The sequence below is a fragment of the Solanum dulcamara genome, chromosome 12, assembly GCF_947179165.1.
Source record: "Solanum dulcamara chromosome 12, daSolDulc1.2, whole genome shotgun sequence".
In the NCBI taxonomy this organism is placed as follows: domain Eukaryota; kingdom Viridiplantae; phylum Streptophyta; class Magnoliopsida; order Solanales; family Solanaceae; genus Solanum; species Solanum dulcamara.
Genome location: NC_077248.1, coordinates 220056 through 245558, shown reverse-complemented (window position 1 = coordinate 245558; position 25503 = coordinate 220056). Strand labels below are relative to the sequence as shown.

General features: G+C 35.5%; 4 protein-coding genes across 6 annotated transcripts; 3 read left to right on the top strand and 1 right to left on the bottom strand.

Moving 5' to 3' along the window:
* Window positions 1-47: 47 nt before the first annotated feature.
* Window positions 48-5414, top strand: LOC129876725 (binding partner of ACD11 1). 2 transcript variants are annotated; one of them, XM_055952214.1, is made up of 8 exons: window positions 48-161; window positions 265-371; window positions 473-548; window positions 1437-1508; window positions 1635-1697; window positions 1955-2310; window positions 3531-3654; window positions 5053-5414. In XM_055952214.1, exons 1-8 carry the CDS (start codon window positions 156-158, stop codon window positions 5071-5073), a joined length of 825 nt encoding a protein of 274 aa, XP_055808189.1. In that variant the 5' UTR covers window positions 48-155; the 3' UTR covers window positions 5074-5414. The 2 variants fall into 2 exon arrangements, with proteins under 2 accessions (XP_055808189.1, XP_055808190.1); XM_055952215.1 differs by having other exon boundaries at window positions 50-161; window positions 1958-2310.
* A 2053-nt stretch (window positions 5415-7467) lies between these two features.
* LOC129876520 (calcium-dependent protein kinase 20-like) lies at window positions 7468-11568 on the top strand. The gene is made up of 7 exons (XM_055951973.1): window positions 7468-8476; window positions 8601-8744; window positions 8828-8980; window positions 9874-9989; window positions 10264-10431; window positions 11081-11305; window positions 11468-11568. The coding sequence occupies exons 1-7, from the start codon at window positions 7723-7725 to the stop codon at window positions 11546-11548; spliced, it is 1641 nt and encodes a 546-aa protein (XP_055807948.1). The 5' UTR covers window positions 7468-7722; the 3' UTR covers window positions 11549-11568.
* A 183-nt stretch (window positions 11569-11751) lies between these two features.
* LOC129877074 (uncharacterized) lies at window positions 11752-12981 on the bottom strand. Its single transcript, XM_055952553.1, has 2 exons — window positions 12805-12981; window positions 11752-12708 (listed from the first exon to the last, which is right to left on the bottom strand). Exons 1-2 carry the CDS (start codon window positions 12911-12913, stop codon window positions 12335-12337), a joined length of 483 nt encoding a protein of 160 aa, XP_055808528.1. The 5' UTR covers window positions 12914-12981; the 3' UTR covers window positions 11752-12334.
* A 1692-nt stretch (window positions 12982-14673) lies between these two features.
* LOC129877890 (uncharacterized) lies at window positions 14674-25459 on the top strand. 2 transcript variants are annotated; one of them, XM_055953426.1, is made up of 12 exons: window positions 14674-16744; window positions 17320-17409; window positions 17487-17723; window positions 17931-18152; window positions 18239-18350; window positions 19952-20110; window positions 23337-23389; window positions 23500-23579; window positions 23692-23771; window positions 23886-23926; window positions 24940-24988; window positions 25148-25459. In XM_055953426.1, exons 1-12 carry the CDS (start codon window positions 14750-14752, stop codon window positions 25150-25152), a joined length of 3123 nt encoding a protein of 1040 aa, XP_055809401.1. In that variant the 5' UTR covers window positions 14674-14749; the 3' UTR covers window positions 25153-25459. The 2 variants fall into 2 exon arrangements, with proteins under 2 accessions (XP_055809401.1, XP_055809400.1); XM_055953425.1 differs by having other exon boundaries at window positions 23331-23389.
* The last annotated feature ends 44 nt before the right edge of the window (window positions 25460-25503 follow it).

Below are 25503 nucleotides of genomic sequence, written 5' to 3'. Positions count from 1 at the left end.
AAGCCGATATTTTAGGGGAAAAGCAGGGCATTTTCATTAATCATCTTCCAAATACAACTATAACAGTTACATTCTCAGCTGTCACGTTCTGCTTCACTTCATCACATTTTATTACTATATCTTCTGCTCTTCCATTAAGCAAAAACAACGAGATAATGCAGGTGAATTCTCCATTTTCATGGCGGGATTTTCAATTTTCTTCTTCTTTTCTCTTCTCTATGTGAATCGAATTTTTTTTTTTTGTTTGGCTGTATGTACTTTTAGGAGGTAAGAACAGTACGAGTAGGTAATGTATCAGATCTGGCAGCCGAGAGAGAGGTTCGCGAGTTCTTCTCGTTTTCCGGTGAGATTGAGCACATTGAGATTCGGCGGTCAGTAGCTTCACCTTTTCTGTGATGATATTTGAGGTTTGAATAATATATTTGAGCTTAATTGTTGCTTTTTTTCCCACTGATTTTGGTGTGGATTGCAGAGAACAAGGACAATCCAAGACTGCCTTTGTTACATTTAAAGATCCAAAAGCGCTTGAAATTGCTTTGTTGTTGTCGGTAATTTTCCTCTCTCTCTCTCTCTCTCTCTTTTCTTCCATAGTATTTATAGTCTATATCTGCATAACCGTGTATGCTTTTATAATTCAAGCTATTCCTACATCCTATGCTCTGTGGTCTAGAATTACACAATCAGCTACATGTAACTAACTCTTTATAGTTACATTTGTTTGTAACTAAAGGAAAGGGTAAATAAACATGCTATAACCTGTTAAACTACACAGAGAATGTAATTTTCGTTGAAACTAAGTATTAAAACCTTTTTATGTGGTGCAGTAAATGATTTAGCAACATTACAGGAAGACAGTATATAGGAGTTGAATAAACTCACAGAAATTTAAGGAGGTGTAGGAGCTAGGAAATAAATTGAAGATTCTGTTTTCTTCTGCTAATGTTTGTCTGATGGAGAAAAACTGCAGGTAGCTTTTGCTGTTAAACATGAAATACAGGCTCAACTATACATCATGTATTTTTCAGCACTTCTTTTGGGAATTGAAGAGTCGACAAATTTTCTATTACCTGTATCTTTTTGTGTTTTAAATTACCTGATAATATAATAAATCTTTTATATAATTTAAATCTTTATGAAATATTATGAGTGTATACATGTTTTACATCCTCCCCTAGTCTGCTTGTAGCTTTCGGCCAGTGACTGATGATGCATGCTTGACAATGTTCCGAAATTGCTTGAGTTATTCAATACAGAGAATGAACGAATGATGCTCCTAACTTCAAGTCACTATAGTACATCAAAATTTTGATATGTCATTGTTGTTTGAAGAATAATAAAGCACATGGAAATTGGTGTTGTTGTGTATATTTTCTGCTACTGCTTTGTTGAATTGTTTGTTTACGAGAAGTAACCTTCTGATTCTACTCATTTTGCAGGGAGCAACCATAGTGGATCAGATTGTAAATATTACTCAGGCAGAAGACTATGTTCCATCATCTAAGACTCAGGTAACTACATAGACAAGTGTTGAAGTGTTATCTCATTTCATATAATTGCAAAAAATCGGTTATGGAAGTATAACAATTTAGGAATATCTATATTGACAATTCATGTAGTCTACTCATTGCTTCCAGGAAGTCAGGATAGTTGATAATGCTGTGAATGTGGCTGGAGAAAGTTCTTCTTCTCTAGCTGAGGTAATATAATAAATAAAGTTGTTGAATAATTCTTCCTTCGAGTTATTAAAAAGTTGGGCATCTTTTGTCCACAAGAACATAAAAACTGTTCTCTATAGAGAGCTTTTGTGTTATAGGTTTGATTTATTACGATTTGCACTTCGGATGCAATTTGCAGGCATATATCTGTTTTTGACTGTGTACTTATTGTTGTCTCTTTTCGGCTTCATAATAATCTGCATTACTTGTATGATCTCTTGATCACTTGTCTCCATTAGCAGGCCAAACCTTCTTCTCCTAGCAATGGAAGGGTGAATGGGAAAGTATATATCAGTAAAGCCCAAGATGTTGTCTCAAATGTGTTGGCAAAAGGTTCAGCTATCAGACAAGATGCAATGAATAAAGCCAAGGCATTTGATGAGAAACATCAGTTAAGAGCCACTGCATCTGCCAGAGTCATTTCCTTTGACCGAAGAGTTGGGCTAACAGAAAAGCTTACGGTTGGAATTTCTGTTGTAAATGAGAAAGTTAAATCTGTTGATCAAAGGCTTCAAGTGTCAGATAAAACTATGGCTGCAGTTATGGCAGCAGAACGGAAATTGAATGACACAGGATCAGCTGTCAAATCAAGCAGGTCTGGATTCTTTAAAAATGTCTATGTGATTCAACTCTGTTTTTAACATTGCAAGTTTTTTTGTGCTTGTTGCTGCAGTTGGTTCCTAGGATTTCTAGATTATTACCTGCTCTCTTTTATCTCTTCGTCCGCTTCCATCTATTGAGAGAATCTTGCATGCTGTTAAGACTTAAGTGGCTATATGAGCTGAATTACCCTATACCTTGAAATAGAGAAAGGAAGGGAATGTTTTAAAGTTCTCTACTCTTGTTTGATTTGTTAAAAGAAGAGGAAAGAATGCAAAAAGGATGACCAATTTTCCCCTTGGGGCCACTTAGTATATAGTTTCCTTTCCTTGCAACATTCTGATCGAAACAAAGAAAAGAAAGAAAATAGAGTCCTTTCACATTCCATGCTTTTCCTCTTTATCATTTACCTTCTGTAGTCGGGTTTACGCCTTATCTCATCGAACAGCAGAATTGGATTGTTTTATCATCAGTGTTGCATAGAATGTGTCTTGTTGATTGGACTTCTGAGAGAGCATTTGGAATTGGAATGTTTTTTTCCTCATCGAACAGCACAATTGGATTGCTTATGGTCAATGTTGAACTGAATGACTTGTTGATTTGACATCTAAGAGAGCATTGGGCATTGAACCATTTTCTTTTCTTTTTTGAATATTTTCTAGTTTCCTCACCCTGTTTACTGCTACGTTTTATGCAATATCTAGTATGCAGCCTCACAACATCTCCTTAAACAATTCCAAACTATTCTTAAATTGTGGGTCCTACTACCATAATCAATAGCTTCCCATTGGATAATTAAAAAGAATTCTTCAACTTTTAGGTTTTGCATAGCTTGAGATACTAATCCAATTAAGTTGAAGTTAAAATTAGGCACGTTGCTCCTACTTGCTGAAGAAGGATTAGAGTTCAAAAACTTCAGTTGGTTGAGGAAGCAAAGATTGATCTTGATTTGATCTTTTCTAATGAACATCTTATAATATGTATGGCCACTCACTGCGTCCATTGTGCATTTTCCTCATTAAAAGGAGAGAGACTAAGTATAGGGCATCTCCCAAGTAAAGATGGAATGAGGCGGGGGAACTACCTTGGTTTAAAATGGAATGTGTATGATCACTCACTTTGGTTTAAGCACTTGTACTCTAGCAAGCAAGCACAAATTGTTCTTATTATTATATTACTAAAGCTCCACATTTCCATTATTTTGGAGCTGATCAGGTATGTTAATGCCGGAGCTGCCTGGCTGAATGGTGCTTTTACTAAAGTAGCTAAAGCAGGGCAAGTTGCTGGTACAAAAACGAGAGAAAAATGGAATTTTGCGTTGTCAAATTTGACAGCAAAGGTATGTTTTCCTCACTTCTCTTTTCTCCCATATGTATGACTTTTGTCTATCAGTTTGTGTTCATTATCCTATTTGGTGTAGGTCACAAACAATGATAGACAAACAGATGAAAAGAAATATTATGATAGGCAGGATTAAAAAAATGAGTACCTTCAGGGAGAATCATGTTGTAACGATAATTTTTTCTTTCTGAGTTATTGCAAAATTTCACATGTTTACACAATATTTTCTTCTGGGGATTCATTACTGTTTGGCAAGGGGAATCAGAAATAAGATGCCTTGAGGTTACCTCAAAGCTCCTAGTATATTCACCACCAATGTGGATATCACATTTTGGATTGATATTCACCATCAATGATACTTTACTCTTCGTTTTAGACGCTATGCTATATCTATTGTTTCGTTTCTCTTGGAGCTGATACATTCGAGCTGTGGGTCTTTCGGAAACAGTCTCAGTGGTAAGGTCTGCGTACACTCTACCCTCCCCAGACCCACTAGTGGGACTTCACTGGGTATGTTGTTGTTGTTGTTGATTGATATTTCTCCATCATCACTTTGATCATTTCCTTCTTCCATTTGTTCTATAAATCAAATTTTGTGTGAACTAAAATTACTTTATGTGGTCATTCGTACAGTTACAAGGTTTGTGTCTAGTATTCTTGCAATTTCAGAAACCTTAAAAGGGAAAGAGCACTCATGTGCAGTCTGTTTCTCTGCATTTGTGTTCCCATCAGAAGACAAATTTGGCATGACATCCATTTCAGTTTTGTAAAATTTATCTGCTGTTGCAAGATTTGTTTCTAATTCTCTATAGTTCTGTAAAAGAAATTAGAAGTCAGGTATTTTGCAGACTGTTGTCCCTAGCTGGAAGACATGCTTAATGCTGCACCCACTTCAGTTTTGTAAAACCTGTCGGTCTGCTAATCTAAAATTAGTGAAATCAGTCCCAGTAGCTGTCAAGGTCTCCAGCCAATGTAGCCATGCTGCCCTGGCCAATATCCTTTCCATCCTCTAACCTCAGGATTCATTTCTTGATTCAGTTTGTTTTTTTCCATTTCATTATTTGTTTTTGTTTGCACTTCAACTTCCAATGTTTCTAAGGTCTGTATGCTGCTATATATGTTCTCTTCGGTGCCCCCCCAAAAAATTAAGGTTGGTTGTTTTTGTTATACTATTCTGGCTAACATTTTGGCCAGTAAAAATGCAAAGAAAAACAAAACAAAGGGCGGGAAATCTGTTTCTTGACTATTACACATGCCTCTTTCATGTAACCAGGAAGAAATGAGAGAACAATTAGACTCAAAACAGTCAGTAAAGAGCACATTTCTTCTTTCTTTTTTGTTTATCAATTTGAGGGTTGTATTACTGAATTATTGAAACTTAAGTTCCGTCGTGCAGGATCCTTCTATTGTTGCCTAGATCATATATGAATGTATGTTGGAGTTGCTAAGTTTCCTCTGTCAAATAGCTTGGGATTCCAGGAATTATTTCCTTACACATCTAGAAATTGGGATCCAGTATGCAGATTGCAGATGGTCTGTGCCAAATTCAAGCAAGTTTCACCTTTGATGTAATTCTTTTCATTGTTTATTTTTCTTCCATCTTATTGTGGAGTGGTGTGGTGAATACAACGATACGAGGTTGTGTAATTCTTTTGTTTGTAAGCCTTTCAAGTCACGATAGGTTAGGAACTTGTATTGGTATCATATCTTTCTTGGTGAGGCCGAATTTTATTAGAAAGATTTCAGATTTGATGTTTATATTACGCATATATTCAACTCTTAATTAGATAAGATTAGTTTATTCCTGTTAATCATTTCAAGTTTTTGCTCAAATTAAGAAAAATAAAACTTCCTATATACAATTATGGCCTTGGAAACAGCCTCTGACAGAAATGTAAGGTAAGACTGCGTTCAATAGACCCTTGTGGTCGGGCTCTTTTCTGGACTTTGCGCATAGCGGGAGCTTAGTGCACCGGGCTGCCCCTTTCCCCCCTTGTATACAATTATGATTTTATCTTCTAAAAATATGAAATACTATTATTTTATTATATTCATAAAATCAACTGTAAATGCATTATTACTAAGGTTTACAATCAACTGGGAATGTGGTATGATTCTTACCTTCCCTTTCATGCCTCCTATTTGTTAGAAAAAGAGCTTACAAATATTAATAATGATAGTAATATATATAAAGTATATACTTGTCCTACGTACAATTATTACTTTATGCATGGTTACTACGTACCTAGTCAAAAGATCGACCTACCCCGTAATATATTAGTACTACTACAACTACTACTTATCAAACTATAATTGAAAACAAGAAATGGATGTACAATTTATCACCTTGTAATACAATTTCAGTTGGTATGTTATTCAATTATGAGCAAAAATCCTCACCGTAATTATCTATCGGGAAAAGGTTTAAATATGCCATTAAACTTTTAGAAAAGACTTATTTATGCCATTTGTTAAAAGTTTGGCTTATCTATGTCATGACCGTTTGAGAAAAGGCTCATCTATGCCAATATTTTTTAACTCCGATTTTGCAAAATCACCCAAACAATTTTTAACACTTTTCCACTGAAGTTTTGAATTAAATGTACTCTTTTTGCTCATTCTTTTTCAAGAACTCCAAGAAACACAAGAGGAACAACAAGAACTTCAAATTTCCAACTTCTTCAATTTTTTACGAAATCACCTCAAATTTCAATAGTAGCATCCCTCCGTGCTAGATATCAAAATCCAATATCTTTAGAGCTCGAATTCAACCTAATCCAACAAGACACACTTAAAATTTCTTCAAAGTTTCAAAACTTTAACCTCCTTTAATGGAATTTTTTTCTCCACAACTCCAAATCACTTGAAATTTTAAACATAAATTCAAAAAACACTATGTTAAAGTTCACTATGTATATGTTCAAAATTTCAAGTGATTTGGAGTTGTGGAGAAAATTCTATCGTTAAAGGAGTTTAAAGTTTTGAAATTTTGAAGAAATTTTAAGTGTGTCTTGCTGGATTAGGTTGAATTCGAGCTCTAAAGATATTGAATTTTGATATCTAGCACGGAGGGATGCTACTATTGAAATTTGAGGTGATTTCGTAAAAAATTGAAGAAGTTGGAAATTTGAAGTTCTTGAAAAAGAATGAGCAAAAATAGTACATTTGATTCAAACTTCAATGAAAAAGTCTTAAAAGTTGTTTGGGTGGTTTTGCAAAACCAAAATTAAAAAATAATGGCATAGATGAGCCTTTTCTTAAACAACAATGGCATAAATGAGCCAAATTTTAACAGATGATATAAATGAACATTTTCTCAAAGTTCGACAAAATACATCGGCATGGATATTTGAATTCCTTGTCCACTCTTTCCAGTATTTTCCGAAAAACATCCGAGAGCGAAAGAGATTATGAAAGTTCTCCCACGGGCTTTTTTTGTAGTAATAGTGGACCGGTCTCATGAGATCTATGCCGGCCGTTAGAATCAAATGACTTCCAGAGAGAATTACGATGAGGGGAGATGAAGAGCAGCTCTTAGATGCAAAAAATCAAATGATGAAGGGGAAATGAAATGTCGGATTGAATCGCCGAAGCAGGTATTTGGCTCGCATACGCCGATCTTCATCAACAAGCTAGGTATTCAATCATTAGCAATCGTTACTCCGACAAGTAAGGAAATAGTCAATCGAGTGAGCTCATTTTTTTCGTGCTTCCTAAGTGGCATATTTGAGCATTTTACCTTATCTATTTACTACACATAACGCATGCATGCAATTGATTCATACATCTTCCTCCTCCTCACTCCTCCCGGCCAACACACACCCCCAAAACCAAAAAAGGAATAAAATTTCCCTCATATATTTCTTTGCCAATTTTTATATTCATTGCTTTCTGGGGGCCAGTTGGATCATTCTCCTTTTGTTGAATTTCAAAGGAAAATTTGAAAAGATTTTTTCTTTGTACATATATTGTTGATCATGGTATCAACAAAGCAAGTCTGGATAATTATATTCAAGGAAAGGTTGAGATTTTGATTCTCTGAGCAATTAATATATCTTATGTTTTGATGGGGAATACATGCTCTGGACCCACTTTGAACAAAGATTCAGCAGATTCATCAAAGACAGATGGAAAAGGCTCTGATTCTAATAATGTCCAAAACACCCCTCCTCCACATCTTCAGATACCTGGAGATCAGGATGAAAAATCAAGAAATTCCGAAAAGGACGACATGAACGACACTGTTGTGGAGGATGTGAAAAGAAACAAGTCTAGTAATCTTAAGCGAGTGATGAGTGCAGGCCTCCAAGTTGATACTGTTGTGGGACGAAAAACCGTCAATTTGAAAGAAATTTATAGTTTAGGAAGGAAATTAGGACAAGGGCAATTCGGGACAACATTTTTGTGTGTGGAAAAAGCTCAAGGAAAGGAATTTGCATGTAAGTCAATTGCTAAAAGGAAGTTGACAACTGAAGAAGATGTGGAGGATGTAAGGAGGGAGATTCAGATAATGCACCACTTGGCAGGCCATCCTAGTGTTGTACAGATTGTTGGTGCTTATGAGGATGCTGTTGCTGTTCATGTTGTAATGGAGCTTTGCGCTGGTGGGGAACTTTTCGAAAGAATTATAAAGAGGGGGCATTATACAGAGAAGAAGGCTGCTGAACTTGCAAGAGTAATAGTAGGTGTTGTAGAAGCATGCCATTCACTCGGTGTTATGCATAGGGACCTCAAACCTGAGAACTTCCTTTTTGTCAATGAGAAAGAGGAGTCCTCATTGAAGACCATCGACTTTGGCTTATCTGTCTTCTTTAGACCAGGTACATTTACATATATATAGTTATTAAACTCAAATTCAATAATAGATTAACTACCTGCATATCATTTGTTAGATCCAATAGATACATACAAAAAGCTTTAGTTAAGGATCTAAGCTTGCACCAGGTGAAACCTTCACGGATGTGGTTGGAAGCCCTTACTATGTAGCACCAGAAGTCCTGCGGAAGCGTTATGGTCCAGAATGTGATATTTGGAGTGCTGGAGTAATTATTTATATACTTCTTAGCGGTGTGCCTCCATTTTGGGATGGTGAGATTTTGTTTCTATAATTTGATCTAAGTTTTCATGATATTGACCATGATGCCTAATGCACCTTGATGTTTTTCTATCAGAAACGGAGCAAGGAATATTTGAACAGATTGTGAAAGGGGAACTTGACTTAGTATCCGAACCTTGGCCAGCTATATCAGAAAGTGCCAAAGATCTAGTCAGAAAAATGCTTGTGAGAGATCCCAAAAAGCGGTTGACAGCTCACGAAGTTTTATGTAAGACCTAAGTCCAATCCTTTATTCTCTTGACATCCTTTTCAATTTTTGAGTATTTGGCTTGATACTTCTCATCCTTTATTCTCTATGTTAATATGGTCATGCAGTTTGACATACTTCTTAAATCATTCTTAGGGTTGAACATGATTAAGGTTGTGCTATTTGTTGCAGAAATGTTCTTGTACCTGTTAACTCTTATTTCTTTTCCTTCCTTTTTTCCAATGTGATATGAAAAACGCAGATAAAGTTCTAATGAGAGAAACTGCGGATGCCAAAAGAAAAATGTACTAAATACTGGATCTTCAGCAGTCACAGCTTAGTAGCTTTTTCTCATTGTACCATCCGCTGTACTGCAAACAAGATATAGGCGACTCGCATGAGATGGAAAATAAAATGAATTATGAACATCAACATTTACTTGTACACTGCAAAGCATAAGTTCACTTAAATGAAGAAGAATGATGGACCAAAGAGCAATTCGTCTCAAGTTAACATTTGAGAAACTTTGTTTTTTAGAGTGGATTTTTGCCAAATTGTTGACAGGTTGGGACACATTATTAGAAGGCCTATGCTCCTAAAAACCGTATCTGTGGCATTGGTTAAGAAATGTGAAATATGAAAAAGATTCTGGCCTTCTGCTTTGAGATTTTGTGATGGATAGATTAACAGAGATTCTGACGTTTTATCTGAGCTTCTTTGATGGATCTCTTAACAGAGACTATGATATATATACGGAAAATGTAATTGTACTAGCATTTAAATTGATAGAAACGCAACAGTTACTTAACTCATCAGGGGTCTGAAGAAGTCCATTTGTCTGTCTTTATATTTGGTTAAGAGTTCATTGGGATGCTCTTTGACTTGAAAGAAAAACTGTTTATTATCTCTTTCAGGTCACCCATGGGTCCGTGTAGGTGGAGTTGCTCCAGATAAGCCTCTTGATTCTGCTGTTCTTTCTCGTCTCAATCAATTTTCTGCAATGAATAAATTAAAGAAGATAGCAATCAGAGTAAGTTGTTTCAATTTTTGATGCGTTTGATCACTGATCTTAGTATAGTAGCGGTATTTATTATTTTGACAATAGAGAATCTTGAGTAGAAACAATGTGAGAACTATATCTTTTCTAAATGGAAAGTGGCAAGACTATCTTCTAGTAATTCTCCATTTCTCCTTGTTGATTTTAAAATGAGGAGCAGGAAAAGGATACCCTTGCATGTTACTGTTATCAACTAATACTAAATTTTGTATTTTTATGCTTGACCAAGTACTGCTGTTTTGTTTAGGTTATTGCTGAAAATCTGTCTGGTGAGGAAATTGCAGGATTGAAGCAAATGTTCAAAATGATAGACACAGATAACAGTGGACATATTACGCTGGAGGAACTGAAAAAGGGTTTAGAAAAAGTTGGTTCCAAACTTAAGGATTCAGAAATAAACAGTTTAATGCAAGCGGTATGTAAAAGTTCCTTTTTCCTTTTTGGTTTTGAGTTTTACTTTTTGTGTTTGATATCTATCCTACTTGCTTTGAATCAGTACAACCTTCTTTTTTCCAAGACATACTCAAAACCAAATCCAAACAATCACAATTGCTTTCTGGTAATAAAAGCAAGACCACTGTAGCATCAGAAATATTGATCTCTTAGTTGCATTCCCTAATGAAATTAACAAAATCATATATCTTAGTCTTGATTCAAAAACCCCAAACTTTTCAATAGAGGACTAACGGCATATAAATCCCTTATGTGTTGCAAAGGCCAAAATAGAGAAAGGCTCCTCTTACACAGAAGAGCTGTGCCTTTGCCCATTAGGACCAGATTACTAGTAGAAACAAGAGCTTCTACTGTGAATGTTTTAGAAACTTAGACTAAGAATACTACCAGAAAAGTCATGGTTGCTCGAAAGAAGCAAAAGGCTTGATATTCTCTGTTTTGTTAAATCTTTGGACATATTTAGCCTTTTGGGTTAGTTATGTGAGATGTTTCTTGCTTCTCTGTCTTTCAGCTTATTTGCTGCAGTCTTTAATTGGAACAATCATATCTTGTTAAGAATAGAGCATCAAGGCTGATCCTTATTTAATAATCTTCTCCATGGAAAAATGCAGGCAGATATGGATAATAGTGGTACCATTGACTATGGCGAGTTTATCGCTGCTATGCTCCATCTAAATAAAGTCCAGAAGGAGGATCACATGTATGCCGCTTTTTCATATTTTGATCAAGATGGTAGTGGATATATCACACAAGAAGAGCTCCAACAGGCTTGTGAGAAGTTTGGTTTGAGCAATATTCCCATGGAAGAACTTATGCGTGAAGTTGATCAGGATAATGTATACTTGCCATTCTAATAAAAAATTATTTATAATATCATGAAAATACATAGTATGCATGATTCATCGTAGGAACATAAATAAGAACATGATCATAGTACTGGGAATGAAGAATGGTCAAACTTCAAACTACTTAGCTTCATATACTTGTTCTCTCTTCAGGATGGGAGCATTGACTACAATGAATTTGTAGCAATGATGCAAGATACTGGTTTTGGTAAGAACGGTAACAAGAGAGTGTGAGAATTGTCACTCCAGAGGCCTTAGAACCTGGTAAAACTTGATATCAATCCTCCTTTAGTATCATCATTACTTAACATACACTTGTGTTTGCATAAATCTTTATAATTTACTGCTAATACTTGTGTTCCATCATTTATATTCTTTTAACTGATCTATTTCTTTCAATCTATAAATCAATGTTAATAATTCTGTGCATCTTAATTTTAGGCTTGGTTGGCCCTTTGATCACAAAACTACTGCAGATACCGTGGAAGCAGATTAGAACTCTGAGGTTCCCATGTTTTATTCAATCTCCAGTGTTACTGCTTTGAATCAAAAATGCATTTTCTGCAGAAGTAATACATGATTGTCCTACGTCCAAGTCCAATGCTATTCTTCTTACCTCTTGGCGTAGTCATAATATCAGTCCTGTGCTCTCATAATAACAAGATGATTTTGATCTGTACTACATTCATTTTCTTGATCAAGTTTGATGTACACTACATTTTTTCTCTTGGTAACCCAAATTTGAAGTCTTTTTCTCTTGTTAAAATTACATTACAGTAATGAATAGTGGCTTCTCTCTTTTGTAACTACTGATATATCATCGGTGTTGTGTTATTATGTCTTCCCCCTTCTCCTCATTGTCTTCCAATTTTCTATGGACTTCTCCGTAATGTAATAGAAAATGCAGAGTTGAGTTGAAAAACAGATGAAAGAAATCTTTTAACAATCAAAGTTGTACATATTACTCTTAATTGTAATATTCTTATTAATGTTATATAAATAGAAGTAATTTTAATTATATTAGTCTTTAACAATTGTAGACCTATAAATGTAGTAAGCGAATCCAGAGAAAGCAGAAACTACAACTAGGATAGCTGCAACACTCATGGCCACCTTCTTGAACTTCCTGAATCTTGATTTATTTGATGTCGTTGCGAGTTCATATTCTTCATTAAAGCTTGCATTAGTATTCACACCTGTAACATTCTTTGGTAGTGTAATTTTGAGAACACCCTTCTCAAATTTGGCCTTTATCTCATCTATGTCATGATCCTTCTGTAGTTGAATCTCTTTGAGAAAACTTAATCTTGTTTGGTTTACTTGACGATCTCCTGAAATCTTTAGAACACCACAATTGCTAACTTGTACCCTCAATCCTTCTTTATCTTTGAATTCTTGAATGCAAAGAAAAATAATTCAAGAGTTGTAGTAATATATTTTTAAGCTATTAAATAATAGTAGTATAGTACTCCTATTACATTATTAGTTACCTGGGAGATGGACCAAGAGAAGATCAAGTCCTTGTTGGTGTTGCCACTCATAAGATGGCTCAAAATGACCTTCTACTGATCCAGATAATTTGTTTTCCATTAAGTGCATTTCTTCTGAATTACTAGTAATTTTATATCTTTATGCTTCTGGCCAATGGCATGGTTTCAAGTTGTGCTACTCTCAAATTCTCTTATATATGATAGTTACATGAGAAGGGAATAATTCTTTTTTTGGTTTTGATGGTTTTTGATTTGAGTTGCTTTAATTTGTGGTTTTCCTAGATTCTTGCTTACAGCACATGATGATTTCCTTATTGCAAGGCAATGAAAAATTCCATAGTCACTTCCTTTGTCCTTTAAGATGAATTTTATTTCTCATTAAATAGGATATAAAGTTTATAAACATAAACTTAAACTAAACACTAAGGCCAACACATACATGTTACCTTTTTACTTCAAATGACCACTTTCTAAACATAGCTCAACATTCAACAAGGTCATTTACACAAATGCTCTAGTTTGGGTGGGGGTAATCTTTGTTCTTTGTCATCAAATTTGATGGTTTTTATTTTTTATATTAATCACTTTAAGTATAAGAAAAATAGTCAAGAATATCTCTAACATGGAAATGACAGATAATTTTTGAGCCGGCATAAGTTTATATTTTCGTATCATAATATATCACAAGTTATGTTGTACTGTATAACTTAATTCCTACAGAACTTATGTCGAGTGAGGCAAAAGGTCAATTTCAAAACTCACAAGTCATGCCATAAAAAACATAACTTAATTAATTCCTACATAACTTATGTCGAGTGAGGTAAAAGTTCAATTTTAGAATCCAAAAGTCATGTTGTACAAACATAACTTAATCCATACAAAATTTTTGCCAAGTGAGACAAAGTTCTCTAAATTTATGCCGAGTGAATTAAGTCATAAAAATGTTATACAATTTATGTCGTATAATTTAATTCCTACAAAATTTATATCGAGCAAAACAAAAGTTTCTTAAACATATGTCGAACAAATTAGGTCATAAATAAAAATACTTTGATCTATAAATTTTCATTAAATGAGCAGTAAGCAACAAGAAAAAAATTTAAAAACCATCATATATAAGAATAAAAATTAAAGACCACCCAAATTAGCTTATGAATAAATATTTTGGTCATTTCACTTGGTGATGGAAGTTTATCCAAATTATGGTGAGAAAAAATTAAAAATAAGTTTACACTCGAAAAGTAAGAAGATAAAATCCTTTTAAAAAAATTATGACCAATTAAGGAAAAACAATTCTACTCCAATTACATTCATTAGTCATTCATTAGTTGGATCAGAGCGAAGATAGAACTAAGATCGAAATAAAGAATATAGTATAACATTACCTCTAGAAATTATGATCTACTAAGGAAAAACAATTCTACTTTAATTACATTCATTAGCTGGATCAGAGCGAAGATAAAAATAAAATCGAAATAAAGAATATAGTATAACATTACCTCTAGAGTACAATTCTATTTTCTAGGTTTTCTGCTTCTTATAAAAGACGCGCCAACGATCTTTCGTAAAATGTATGATTGGTTGAATAAGCAATAATTGAGTTTTAATTTCAAACGTTAAATTTTTTTAATATTTCTTTTTTTCTTTAATATAATCTCAATATGACTCCAATTTCATATAAATACCTTTTTAGCAATATATTTTCTCCTTGGTTTGATTTGAAGTACAAAAGTCAAACTAATTAATAAGTATTGAATATAAACTTTAATTAAAAAAATAAAAATTAGTAGTAATTCAAAGTTGTTTTTAAAAAAAATAATATCCAAGGAAAATAACTCTCCAAAATCTTACTACTAATAATTAAGACGCCTAAATAGAAAAGGGGTATTTTGGTTAAATTCTGTCTGTCCGTTAACGAGTGACTTCTCCCTTGCCTGCTGCCACAATGCCGCCGAAAGCTTCCTCCGCGTCGCGGTGGGGCCGCACCAGATCGACCGCCAGAAAATCTACTCTCGAAGAAACCAAATCTACCGGCCAGAAATCTTCTCCGCCTCCATCCACTTCCACCGCCGTGACCGATTCACCACCGCCTCAAAACGATAATCAATTGTCTCCCTCGATGGCCAACTCTACAAATTCTAAAATCAGTGAGCAATCCCTGAGCTCCCAAGTTCCAGAAACAAACACTGGGGAAACCGGAGTTAAGTTGAATGAAGCTGACCAAGGCACGCCGCCCAAAACATTGGAAATTGAAGCTGTTGGGGAGGAGAAAGTAGGGCACAGTGCTAAGAAAAAAGTGGTGAAAAAGACAGTAAAGATTGTCAAGAAGATTGTCAAGAAGAAAGTGCCCAAATCAGTTGCAAAGAACAGTGAAGAGACTGAGGAATCAGAACAAGGCTGCGCAGAAACTGTTTTGGATTCATTGGATGTTGAAAAAGCTAGCTCTCGAGGTACAATTGAACCAGAAACTGTATATTTAGAGCCTAGTAGTGTTGCTAAAATTGTTGAGGGTGGTAACACGGAGAAGGACAATTTTCAACCAATTGAAGTTGAGAAAGGTACTATTGCTGCTGAGGTTATGTTAAAGGATGGAATGAAGGACTATGAGGTTAGTGAAGCTGAAGATAAGTTAGAGCTTCCAATTTCGGAATGTAACTATGCAAAGGACAATATAAGTTCCCTTGAGACAGGAAATGTAGTTCTTGATTCAGAAAAAGATAATCTCCGTTCAGTAAAGATTGTCAAGAAGATTGTAAAGAAGAAAGTGCCCAAATCCGTTTCAAAGAACATTAGAAAGACTGAGGAATCAGAAAAAGGCAGGGAAAATGCTGACGCAGGAACTGTTTTGTATTCATTCGATGTTGAAAAAACTAACTCTCGAGGCACAATTGAACCAGAAACTGTATATTTAGAGACTAGTAGTGCTGCTACAGTTTGTGAGGGTGGTGACTCGGAGAAGGGCAATTCTCATCCAGTAGAAGTTGGGAAAGGTACTATTGCTGCTGAGGGTATCTTAGGAAAGGATAGAATAAGGGACTCTGGGGTTAGTGTAAATGAAGATAAATTAGAGCTTCCCATTTCAAAATGTAAAGATGCCAAGGATAATATAGGTTCCCTCGAGACAGGAAACATAGTTCTTGATTCAGAAAAAGGTAATCTTCGTTCAGTAAAGATTGTCAAGAAGATAGTGAAGAAGAAAGTGCCCAAACTTGTTGCCAGGAAAAGTGGAAAAAAGGAAGAATTGGTGAAAGGTTGCAAAACTGGGGATGCAGAAACTATTTTGGATTCAGCAGGTGTTGAAAATTCTAAACCTAGTCCTCCAGAAACTGAAAACCTTGAATCTTGTAAGGATGTTTCAGCTGAAAATGAGGAGTCAAAGAAACACAGTGTACATCTTATGGAAGTTGAAAAGGCTACAAGTGTCAGTGAGTTTGGTGCAACTAAAAATACATTAGAGCCTTCCATTTTGGAATACAAAGATACTAATGTTGTTGAGAATGCTATTATGGATTCTCTTGAAACACAAACTGTAGTTCTTGATTCAGAAAAAGGTAGTCTTAACTTTTCTACTAGTGATAATGTGGATTCAAGTAAGGATCAAAATTTGGTTCAGTTGGGAGAGGAAGGGTATAGTCAAGGCAGGGAGGAAACAAAGGAAGCTGTGGATACTAGTCTGAGGTTGAATGAAGGAATTCTATTGAGTGGGGAAATGGAGGCATTAGAGCGGAAAAAGAGGCGGAGGACAGAGATTTTCATTGGGGGATTAGACAAGGAATCAAAGGAGGAAGATATCAGGAGAATCTTTGGTGAGGTTGGTGAGGTTGTGGATGTGAGATTGTTGATAAATCGTGAAACAGGAAAGAACAAGGGGTTTGCTTTCCTCCGGTATGCTTCTGCCGCTGATGCAAAGAAGGCTGTAGAAAGATATTCCAAAGTTGAGGTAATGGCATTTGGATTGCTACCTGTAGTCTTCTATGTAGAACAAAAAGTTTATTTAAGTAGTGCAGTTAGTTGGTTGGCTGTTTGTCTACACATACAGCTAATAAATCAAGTATGTGGCAAGATTCATATTGATTTTCGACAGACTATCAATTTACTGGATCCTATAGAATATTCTAAGTTTTAATTGAACTTATCTGTGTTTATCAAAAAAAAATTGCTGGGAAGCTTTTGTAACAAATTTGCATACTCTAATATAGGTTAGAAATAGGTCTATGATTTTGGAAAGCTACAAATACTCACTTTTTTTCTTGTCGATAAGTAGTATGGTTAACAATCTTTACTATTTGCTTTATGTAACCATACAAGTAATAAACACTATGGTTTGAGGAATTATCATGCTGTTGGGGTGTATTCTTCATTCAATTTTCATATTACACCCAAAATTTAAGGCATAGAGAATAATATATTTTAGCTAAGTTTAATGGTGTAGTCCTGTTGGATAGATAGTTGCAGTGTCTGCACTAAGCTGTTTTATGTGATGGACTAATGCATTTATTTGATTTTGAAACCTAGATATCTGGAAAGCAATGTGGTGTATCCCTTGTTGAGGGTAATGACACAATATACCTTGGTAATATTGACAAGAAATGGAAGACTGAAGACGTAAGCTTTGCTGTTTGCTGCTGATTATCGTAATTCCTCTGGGTTAAATGACTTCTGAAGAGTTTATTTCTGGACAGGTGGTTGATCTACTGAAGAAGGCTGGAATTGAAAATATCGATAAGGTCACAGTTATGGCTAATCCTAACAACATTGAACAGAATCGAGGGTTTGCATTTGTTGAACTTGAAACAAGTAAAGAAGCTCAGATTGCTTTCAGTAAACTCCAAAAGAAGGATGCTTTTGGGAAACACATGAAGGTAAAAGTTGCATGGGCACAGCCTTTAATTGAGCCAAATGAAGAAGAAATGCTAAAGGTCAGTTGTGATGGAAGGTTTTGGAGTTAATATATTGATGCTTATTGAGTTGTTTATTGAGTAAATGCTAAACAATGCATGAGAGAAGAAGCCTCAATTTGCTCTATTTTGTTTCTTTTTCTTTCCCTTGCCTTTCAGACTAACAATCTTCATCTATAATACAATTTTTATTTGATTGAAATACTTAATTGCTTTACCTTTGTCAAGGTTAAATCAGTTTATGCTGAATATTTACCTTCCTCATGGATTGAAGAAAACGTGCGAGACTACTTCGGCAAATTTGGTGAAATTGAGAGTGTTGTTCTTGCAAAAGATCTTCCTTCCTCAAGGAGAAAGGATTTTGCCTTTGTCAATTATATAAGCCGTGAGTCTGCTCTTGCGTGCATTGAGGCATTCAGTCATGAACCAGCTAATGACAGTGGATTCAAGGTTTCACATTGTTTCTGTAATTGACCATTAAGTTACTGCAAAAATTGCTTTGCTTATGATTATTTTCAATGTTGATTATATTTTAGGTAAACATGAAGGTATCTCTTGCTAAACCCATGCCAAAGAGTAAGAAAACTAAACGTGTAACCCTTCCTACCAGAAGGGAACCTCGTGAGGAGAAGAAAATACAGGACCAGTGTGAGTTTTTTGAAACCTAAATTTGTCAATTTGATGAAAGTTTGGTATAAAATTGTTTCCTTTGTGGCATAAAACCTTGGATGACCCTTATTTTTTTGTAAAGAAAAGAGAGGAGATTCTCGGGGAATGAATTGCTTGATTATTACTTTTTCTGATCAGGTAAACAATTTCATTTCATAAATCAAAGCCAGAATCGGCCGTATACAAGAAGTATACCCAAAATGTGTAAAGAACCTACAAATGATATGGTTCTCAAAGAAAAAGCCCCCAATCTTCTATACATCCTGGGACTACATTGGTGCACCAAAAATAAATAAGGGATCGGAGACTACTCCTCAACTGCCCAAAACTCATTTCTACGGATCTCTACCCCTTCAAAAGCCCTTCTATTTCTCTCTCTCCAAATGATCCTCATCAGACCCAGATGAACAACTTTTCATGGCGTGCTCTTTCTCCCTTGGTTATTACGTCAAGTAGGTTGGAATTCAAATATGTTTACGAGTTACCAATTAAGGAAAATACATATTTTTCTACTTAGATAATTACTAGCATTCTAAATTGCTGCCCTTTGATCTTTAAATTTTCAACCGGAAAAGTGGATAAGACTCTGTTTGTTTATTAAGAGTAAGACATTTGAATCTTCATAAACATTTGAATATTAAGATGTTGTATGAGGATATGAATACTAAGTAATTAAGATCATTTATTTTTCAACATTTGAATGTATAAAGTTTATCTTTATTGAAAGTTCATGAATATAGATCCACAAAATGTAGGAAAGATAAATTTTTAGGGAGCTTGGTGGTTGTAATGGTTGATAGTGCTAAATGGCGGTGGGTTAGTTGGGTGATAGTGGTGGTTTTGGGTGGTAGCTAATGGTGATGATGGTTGATAATAGTGGTTAACCTTGGTGGTTAGTAGTGGCAGCCGATATAGTTGTGGATGAAACATGTGGCCAAAGTAAATGAAACATAGTAATATTCTTTTTCCTTAATATAATCTTTTCTTTTCCTGATGAAAAATTCTTAACTTGTTGTGTGTCTTTTAACCAAATATTTTGACTAGAGTTGAGTATCTTTTTGCAGTAATTAAGCCCATTGAAACATTATTGCATTAAGTGAATATGTCAAATTGGTCTCCAACAAATTAGTACCAGTTGAAAGAAATTGGCTGAAACTAACATAAGAATCTGAATGTAGTTAAACAAGCTGCATGGCCATTGTTTATCTTGAGATGAATTTGAGGTTTTGTCATGTTATTGGAAGCAATTAACCTGTGACACTGTAATATTAGCAAATTCGGCCAGAAAGATGGGATCTTCTGTCAAAATCTATGTTCAAAGGCTTTTTGAAGTTTGTTTTTTTTTACAAGGTAACGAAATGTATAAAAATCAGCAACACAAGTGTTGGAAACCAAGAAGTGTTTACATCAGTGGATTCTAATCATAAGTATTAATGAAGGCTTTTTGTTACTTGTGTCAATTCTTTTACTGAAAGGGGCTGCTTCTAAGAAAACATGATACCTATGGAGTAAAACAATTGTGTCTTGATAGCAGTCGCGATTCGCGTCTCTAATGAGTAATTCCTTTTTCGTGGTTTTAGCCATCTTAAAGAGGCATGAACCCAGCAAAAAGGTAAATTACATGAGAAGATATGATGAGGGTCATAGAGTCGATGGAGGATCTTCTACAACCTATGAACTTCTGCACCTCTTGAGACAACAAGGGCCAGCTCATCAGTTCCATTCCGCTTTGAACATGGGTAATTTCCTATATTTCACTTCTAGATTTTTCTCTTCCTTTTGCCACATTTCATTAGACATAATTTGTTGGCCTAGCTTTCCATTTAAATGTTCTGCTAGTTATAACGTGCTTTATTTTTTTTAATAAGCTAAACATAAGTGTAATGTACTTGTTCATGTACTTTTGTATAATGACCTCCCAAACTCATTGCCGTTTGATAATTAAGGGAATAGAAAGCTACTTAGAGTAGAATGACGTGTTAGGGTAAAAGAAAAGGTCCGAAAAGCATGAAAATCTGCAATATGTCATCAGCAAGGGACCATGTTACAGCTCAGTGCAGAGACATCTCATGAACAAGGAATTTTATTCCTAAATAGAGTCCCCTAGGCTGGGAAGATGTGCCCATCCAATCTTATGTTGGACAGGAAGTGTATTATGCTTTTATCCCCTTTCTTATTTATTCATCTTAGAGATTGGTTTAGTGATGTCGGTTAATATGTCCTTTGGTAGTTAAAGGTATTTTGGTGAAGAGGGTCAAATGCTTCTCTAGTTACTCTAGAAGTGAGAAACTATCAATTAAAGTGAATTTCCTTGAAGGAAAAACTCTAAAAGGAGGTCCTTTTTATTATGGTGGTATTTGGGTCGGTTTGCGTGTACCTACACTAGTATTCTATCGTATGCTTGCTACCTTCCACTAATACAGGTACCGGGTAGCTTTGTCCACCAACCCTTGATATATAGAAAGAAATCACCCAGCATTTTCTATCGGTGCTGGGACTTGAGTTTTGATCTCTAGTGGTTTCGCCTACTTCATTGATCCATTGGGTCCTAAAAAATGGATTTTTTTTTTGAGAATTAAAACCATAGTTTAAAAAAAGGACTTTAGGACCTCAGCTTTCTTTTAAAACGAAAGAAAGAAAGCAGGAGCTTGAAAGTAACGTCGAGTGCCTACAGTGTTTTCAATAACAAAAAGAACAAAAAAGTTCCAAGTTCTGTTAGGATTGCGGGCTTCAATGAAAAAAGGCTCAAAGGGAGAAAAAATATAAATATATATGTTTAGTTCAAGACTAATGATTATAAGTATACAACAACAGCATAGGCCCAGTGAAATCCCGCTAAGTGGGGTCTGGGGAGGGGACATATATGAACAATGAAATTGATTTTTTTTCTTATGATAAAGTGAAATATTAATTGTTTAGTGTCATGGTGGCGTCTCTTCAGAAGAGTCTCAATGGCAAGGAAAAGTATGTATTAGTACCTTGATAACAATACTGAAGCGCACATTAAGCGACCCGAAGTGCTCAACATGTTTTGAGCCTCACTTCAAGACTTAAGCGTGCTTTAATCGCGCCTTAGACAACACTGGTGCCTAGTAGTGGGTCGTAGGCATTTGAATCCTGTAACGAGAGGCAACTTAAGTACTAAAGGGTCATGATACAAGATTGGTGCCTTGTCAGGCTTTATGTTGGCACCTTCACCGAATCACTTTGTCAATGCCTTTGATGTTGAAAACATGCTTGAACTGCATTGGAAGCCTTAAAGCAAGTCATAGCGCATTTTGGACGCTTTTCGATGCTGGGTGCTTGGTGCTAGCCTCACCCAACATGCACCGTGCGGCTAGGCGTGTGCTTCCATTGATCTGTGATAACTCTTCCACGTTTTTTAGTTCTGAGGTCATTGAGCTCTGGCTTGAAGAGATTTTGATACTGGTAACTTTGTATTTTCCTATAGATAAACAAAACAATACATAGGTTGAATTGAAACCATATTTACAATTTGACTCTAAGAAACTGTAGCTATTCTAATCATCTAGATGGAATCTAGCACATCAAGAATTTCTACAGTTTCTCCTGAGTAAGACTGTTTACATCAAAAACAAAAGAGCAAAAAATACTGTTCAATTTGATCTTCTGAACAGAGTTGGTCTTTTTCTATCGTTTCTCTCTTTCCAACTTGTCCACCAAATACTAGCTGAGACAATTCTCCATCTTCCTCTGTCTTTTGCCTCACATTTTGCTTCCTTTCAACTTGCTAATGTTTCAGAGATCTTCACAGGCATTATCCAAGTGATGCCTATGAGATTAAAGAGCAGCCTCCATATTTGTTTTGTTATTTTGCAAGGGAGACAAAGATGGTTTACTGTCTCTATAGTTTCCCCACACAAACAGCATCTGGGACTCTGGGACAGAGTATCCCTCTTTTCATCAAGTTATCCTGAGTTTGTACAGCTTTTCTTGCCAGAAGCCAAACAAAATAAGAAACTTTGTATGGTATCTTAGTCTTCCGTATGTGCTTCCAAGGTCATTCTTCAGTCTGATGATTTGTTTGGTTCAAAGTTTTATAGGCTACATTAACTTTGTATGTACCACTGCTATGCCCATTCCACCAAAAGCTATCAACCTTCCTGTGAACCACCAAACTTCCCAAAAAGTTGTAAACTTCAGTCACCCTATTCAGCTCCCAATCATTCGGTATTCTTAAAGGTAATTGCACTTTTAATGCTCGTTTCAGTTGTAACGTGTCCTATTTGCCTTTCCTTTTTTAGGGTAATTTGGTGTCCAGGCGACTGGGTCAGCTTGTGTCCCCCTTGACTATTCCACCAAAATGTCCTTTTATCTCAGTCTTCTGTTGGTGTTGGCATCAGATTTCATGCGTCTGTTTTTGTATTTTAACAGTCTTAATCTTGTTGAGATGATCGCCTCTGCTAGACTTCCTATTGCTAATCCCATAGCACAACTCTCTCAGCAATTGTTTTTTTTTTCAATTAATATGCAAGTCTAGTGTAGTACTTCTAAGAAAAAGATAAAAGTTATTTTTCATGTGGAGTATGCTTGGAAGTTGGGACTAACAGATAGAAGAGTAAGTGAGGGTGGTAGAATCCAGATATAGATATTACGTAACAAGATTGAGGATTTAAACAAGTGAGCATGCTCTAGTGCACACCACTTTCAACCTACAGGTTGGAGTTGGGAGTTACCAAGGGAACAAAATATGAATGAACCATTGCGCAATCATGGGGTCGGGGAGCTTGGGGGTTCTGTTACCTTGTAAGGATAAAGAGATAAGAGGATGTATTTACCTTTTTATAGTTCTGATGCTTTCTACTTAATTGTATATGTTTTATGTTTAATGGTTATTCAATGCCAGACCCCTGCACTTTGGATCCACCCCACCCCTTTTTTCCTTTCTTCCTGTTGTATATAATTGATATCTGTCTTCTATTATTCTTGTCCGAAAAGGCTCAGGTATTAATCATCAGTACTCATTATCTGGAAGCAAGCGACCATTTTCAGCTGTAGTAAGTTGCCAATTTGGTTGCATTTATGCTGCTTTTATCTCCTTATGTCCCTTCCACTTCTTATCTAGACATATACTTATCTTTGAGGCTTCCTCCTTCTGCCTATGCAGGTAGATAACCCACATCGTATGGGTTCCAGTGGAGTTTCTAGAGTGCAGTTAGAAAGATCTTTCCCTACTGCAAACCGAAGGTTCATACCATTGACTTTGCTAATGGACGTCTTCTGCAATCGTATAAAGTAGAATAACGTCTTGCACATACTTTACCTCAGTAATTTTGACTTTGTACTTTTTTTCATTTAGTATGTTGTCACATAGTCGTGGACCTCTTGGTACACCATCTTTTGCCTATTATAGCCAGCTTGGCAGTGACCATTCACCAGGTGAGTTGATACTGCAACTAGATGGTTCTTGAGATCATTTTTGACTCACACTAGGTTATGCCTTATTGAGTATGTCTATTTTGGTTAAGTTGTCTACTTTTTGGGTCTTATCAGGTTCACTTAATGGGGTTGAAAGCTTGCCAAATTCTTTTCAGGTATAGAATGTTGAGTGAGCTGTGGTCATTGTTACAGTTCACCTTTTTGCATGGCAAACATTCTGCTGTTCATTGGAAATCCCAGTTATACCACATTCCACTTCTATTGTAAACTAGTTTATTACATCTGGCAGTCTTACTAAGCCGTGCTCTAATTTATGATACTGTTGTATGTTCCGTGCTTTTGAATTTAATGGCCTGAGAACTGTGCGTGTCTTCTTTAGATAAATCATTGCTTGATATTGCAAGTGGGTAGTAGTGTACCTCCCTGTTCCAGAATCAAACATTGTGTAGAATACACTTGCAATTGTGGACCAGACCAGATGCATCTTCTTTATATGAATGTACGAACTGTGGGTCATATCCAAGTCCTCTGGAAAAGAAATAAGAGGGAAAAAAAGGTTTCCAGTGTGGCATGCAACAGGTTTCCTTGGGAAAGATGGCATGTAAACAGACCAACACAAGATAATCTTTTAACTTCATTCTGCTCAATGACCTACCGGTTAAGAAATGGAAAGCTTGTTCCTGAATAGCACATTACGTTTTTAAATATTTTCTCATATTCCTGATTAGCATGTCTACTTTTGAATAGTTACTTCAAGTGGTTTATACAACCTGATTATTCACCTGCAAAAAGTTATTAAGCTCAGGAAACTAACTCCTCAGGGAAGTACGTCTTGATGATACCTATTGGACACTTGCTTGCGTCTAAAGTAGTTCAAAATTTCTTCAGTCTATTTCGTATAGGATGAAAAGCTCTAGCTATTGAGCTTTGTTGCTAAATAATAGAATTTCTTAAATGTATTTGATAAAGTACTCCACATATACATTATTATCAATTTATTTTAATCAGACCGTCCAGCCTAATTTGTTTTTCTCCTTTCTGAGTTGTATTTATAGACAATTCTCTTTCTTTTTTGAACATTAAATGAAGTTTGAGATGCTAGAGACTGACGTTTCTGAGTTTTAGATCGGCACACAGTTTCTGATCGTCGTTTTTGTTTGTCTTGCAGTCTCATGACCATGACCCTTATGGTGGATATCGTAGCATATATCGTAGATGTGAGTAAACTTCTTTTAGTATCTTATTTGGCTTTTCAAGTGTTTCTTTGAGCTACTTATCAAAAAAAAAAAGTTCCTTTGAGCTGTCTCAGTATATTATGTTGGTCTTAGTTTTCATTCGACATGATCTTTATCATCATTCTTCATTGGTTTCTACAGATTGAAGGAGTGATTTGGGAATGCTGCTGAACTGGTGTTTCTAGCAAGAATTGTTATATTGACAAGTTTGGAATCCATTTGGGAGTTTCGAAATGTAAAGCTAACATGTTTTTAATTCTGTCAAGTTATTTGCAAGTTCATAGGAATTTTGAGTTGAGTTGACTCATGCTAAGGGGTTTTGTCACTTCATCGTTACATATTTGGGTAACCACCCCGGGTCCTTCCTGTTTTCCCTGCAAATTTTGGCTATTTGCTTCCTGTCAAATATTACCTTTGTCATGATTTTTCAAGTATTATTTTTATCTTGCCAAACGTTCTAATTCTTTTCCTTTGATATGTTCAAAATTAGTCGAGAG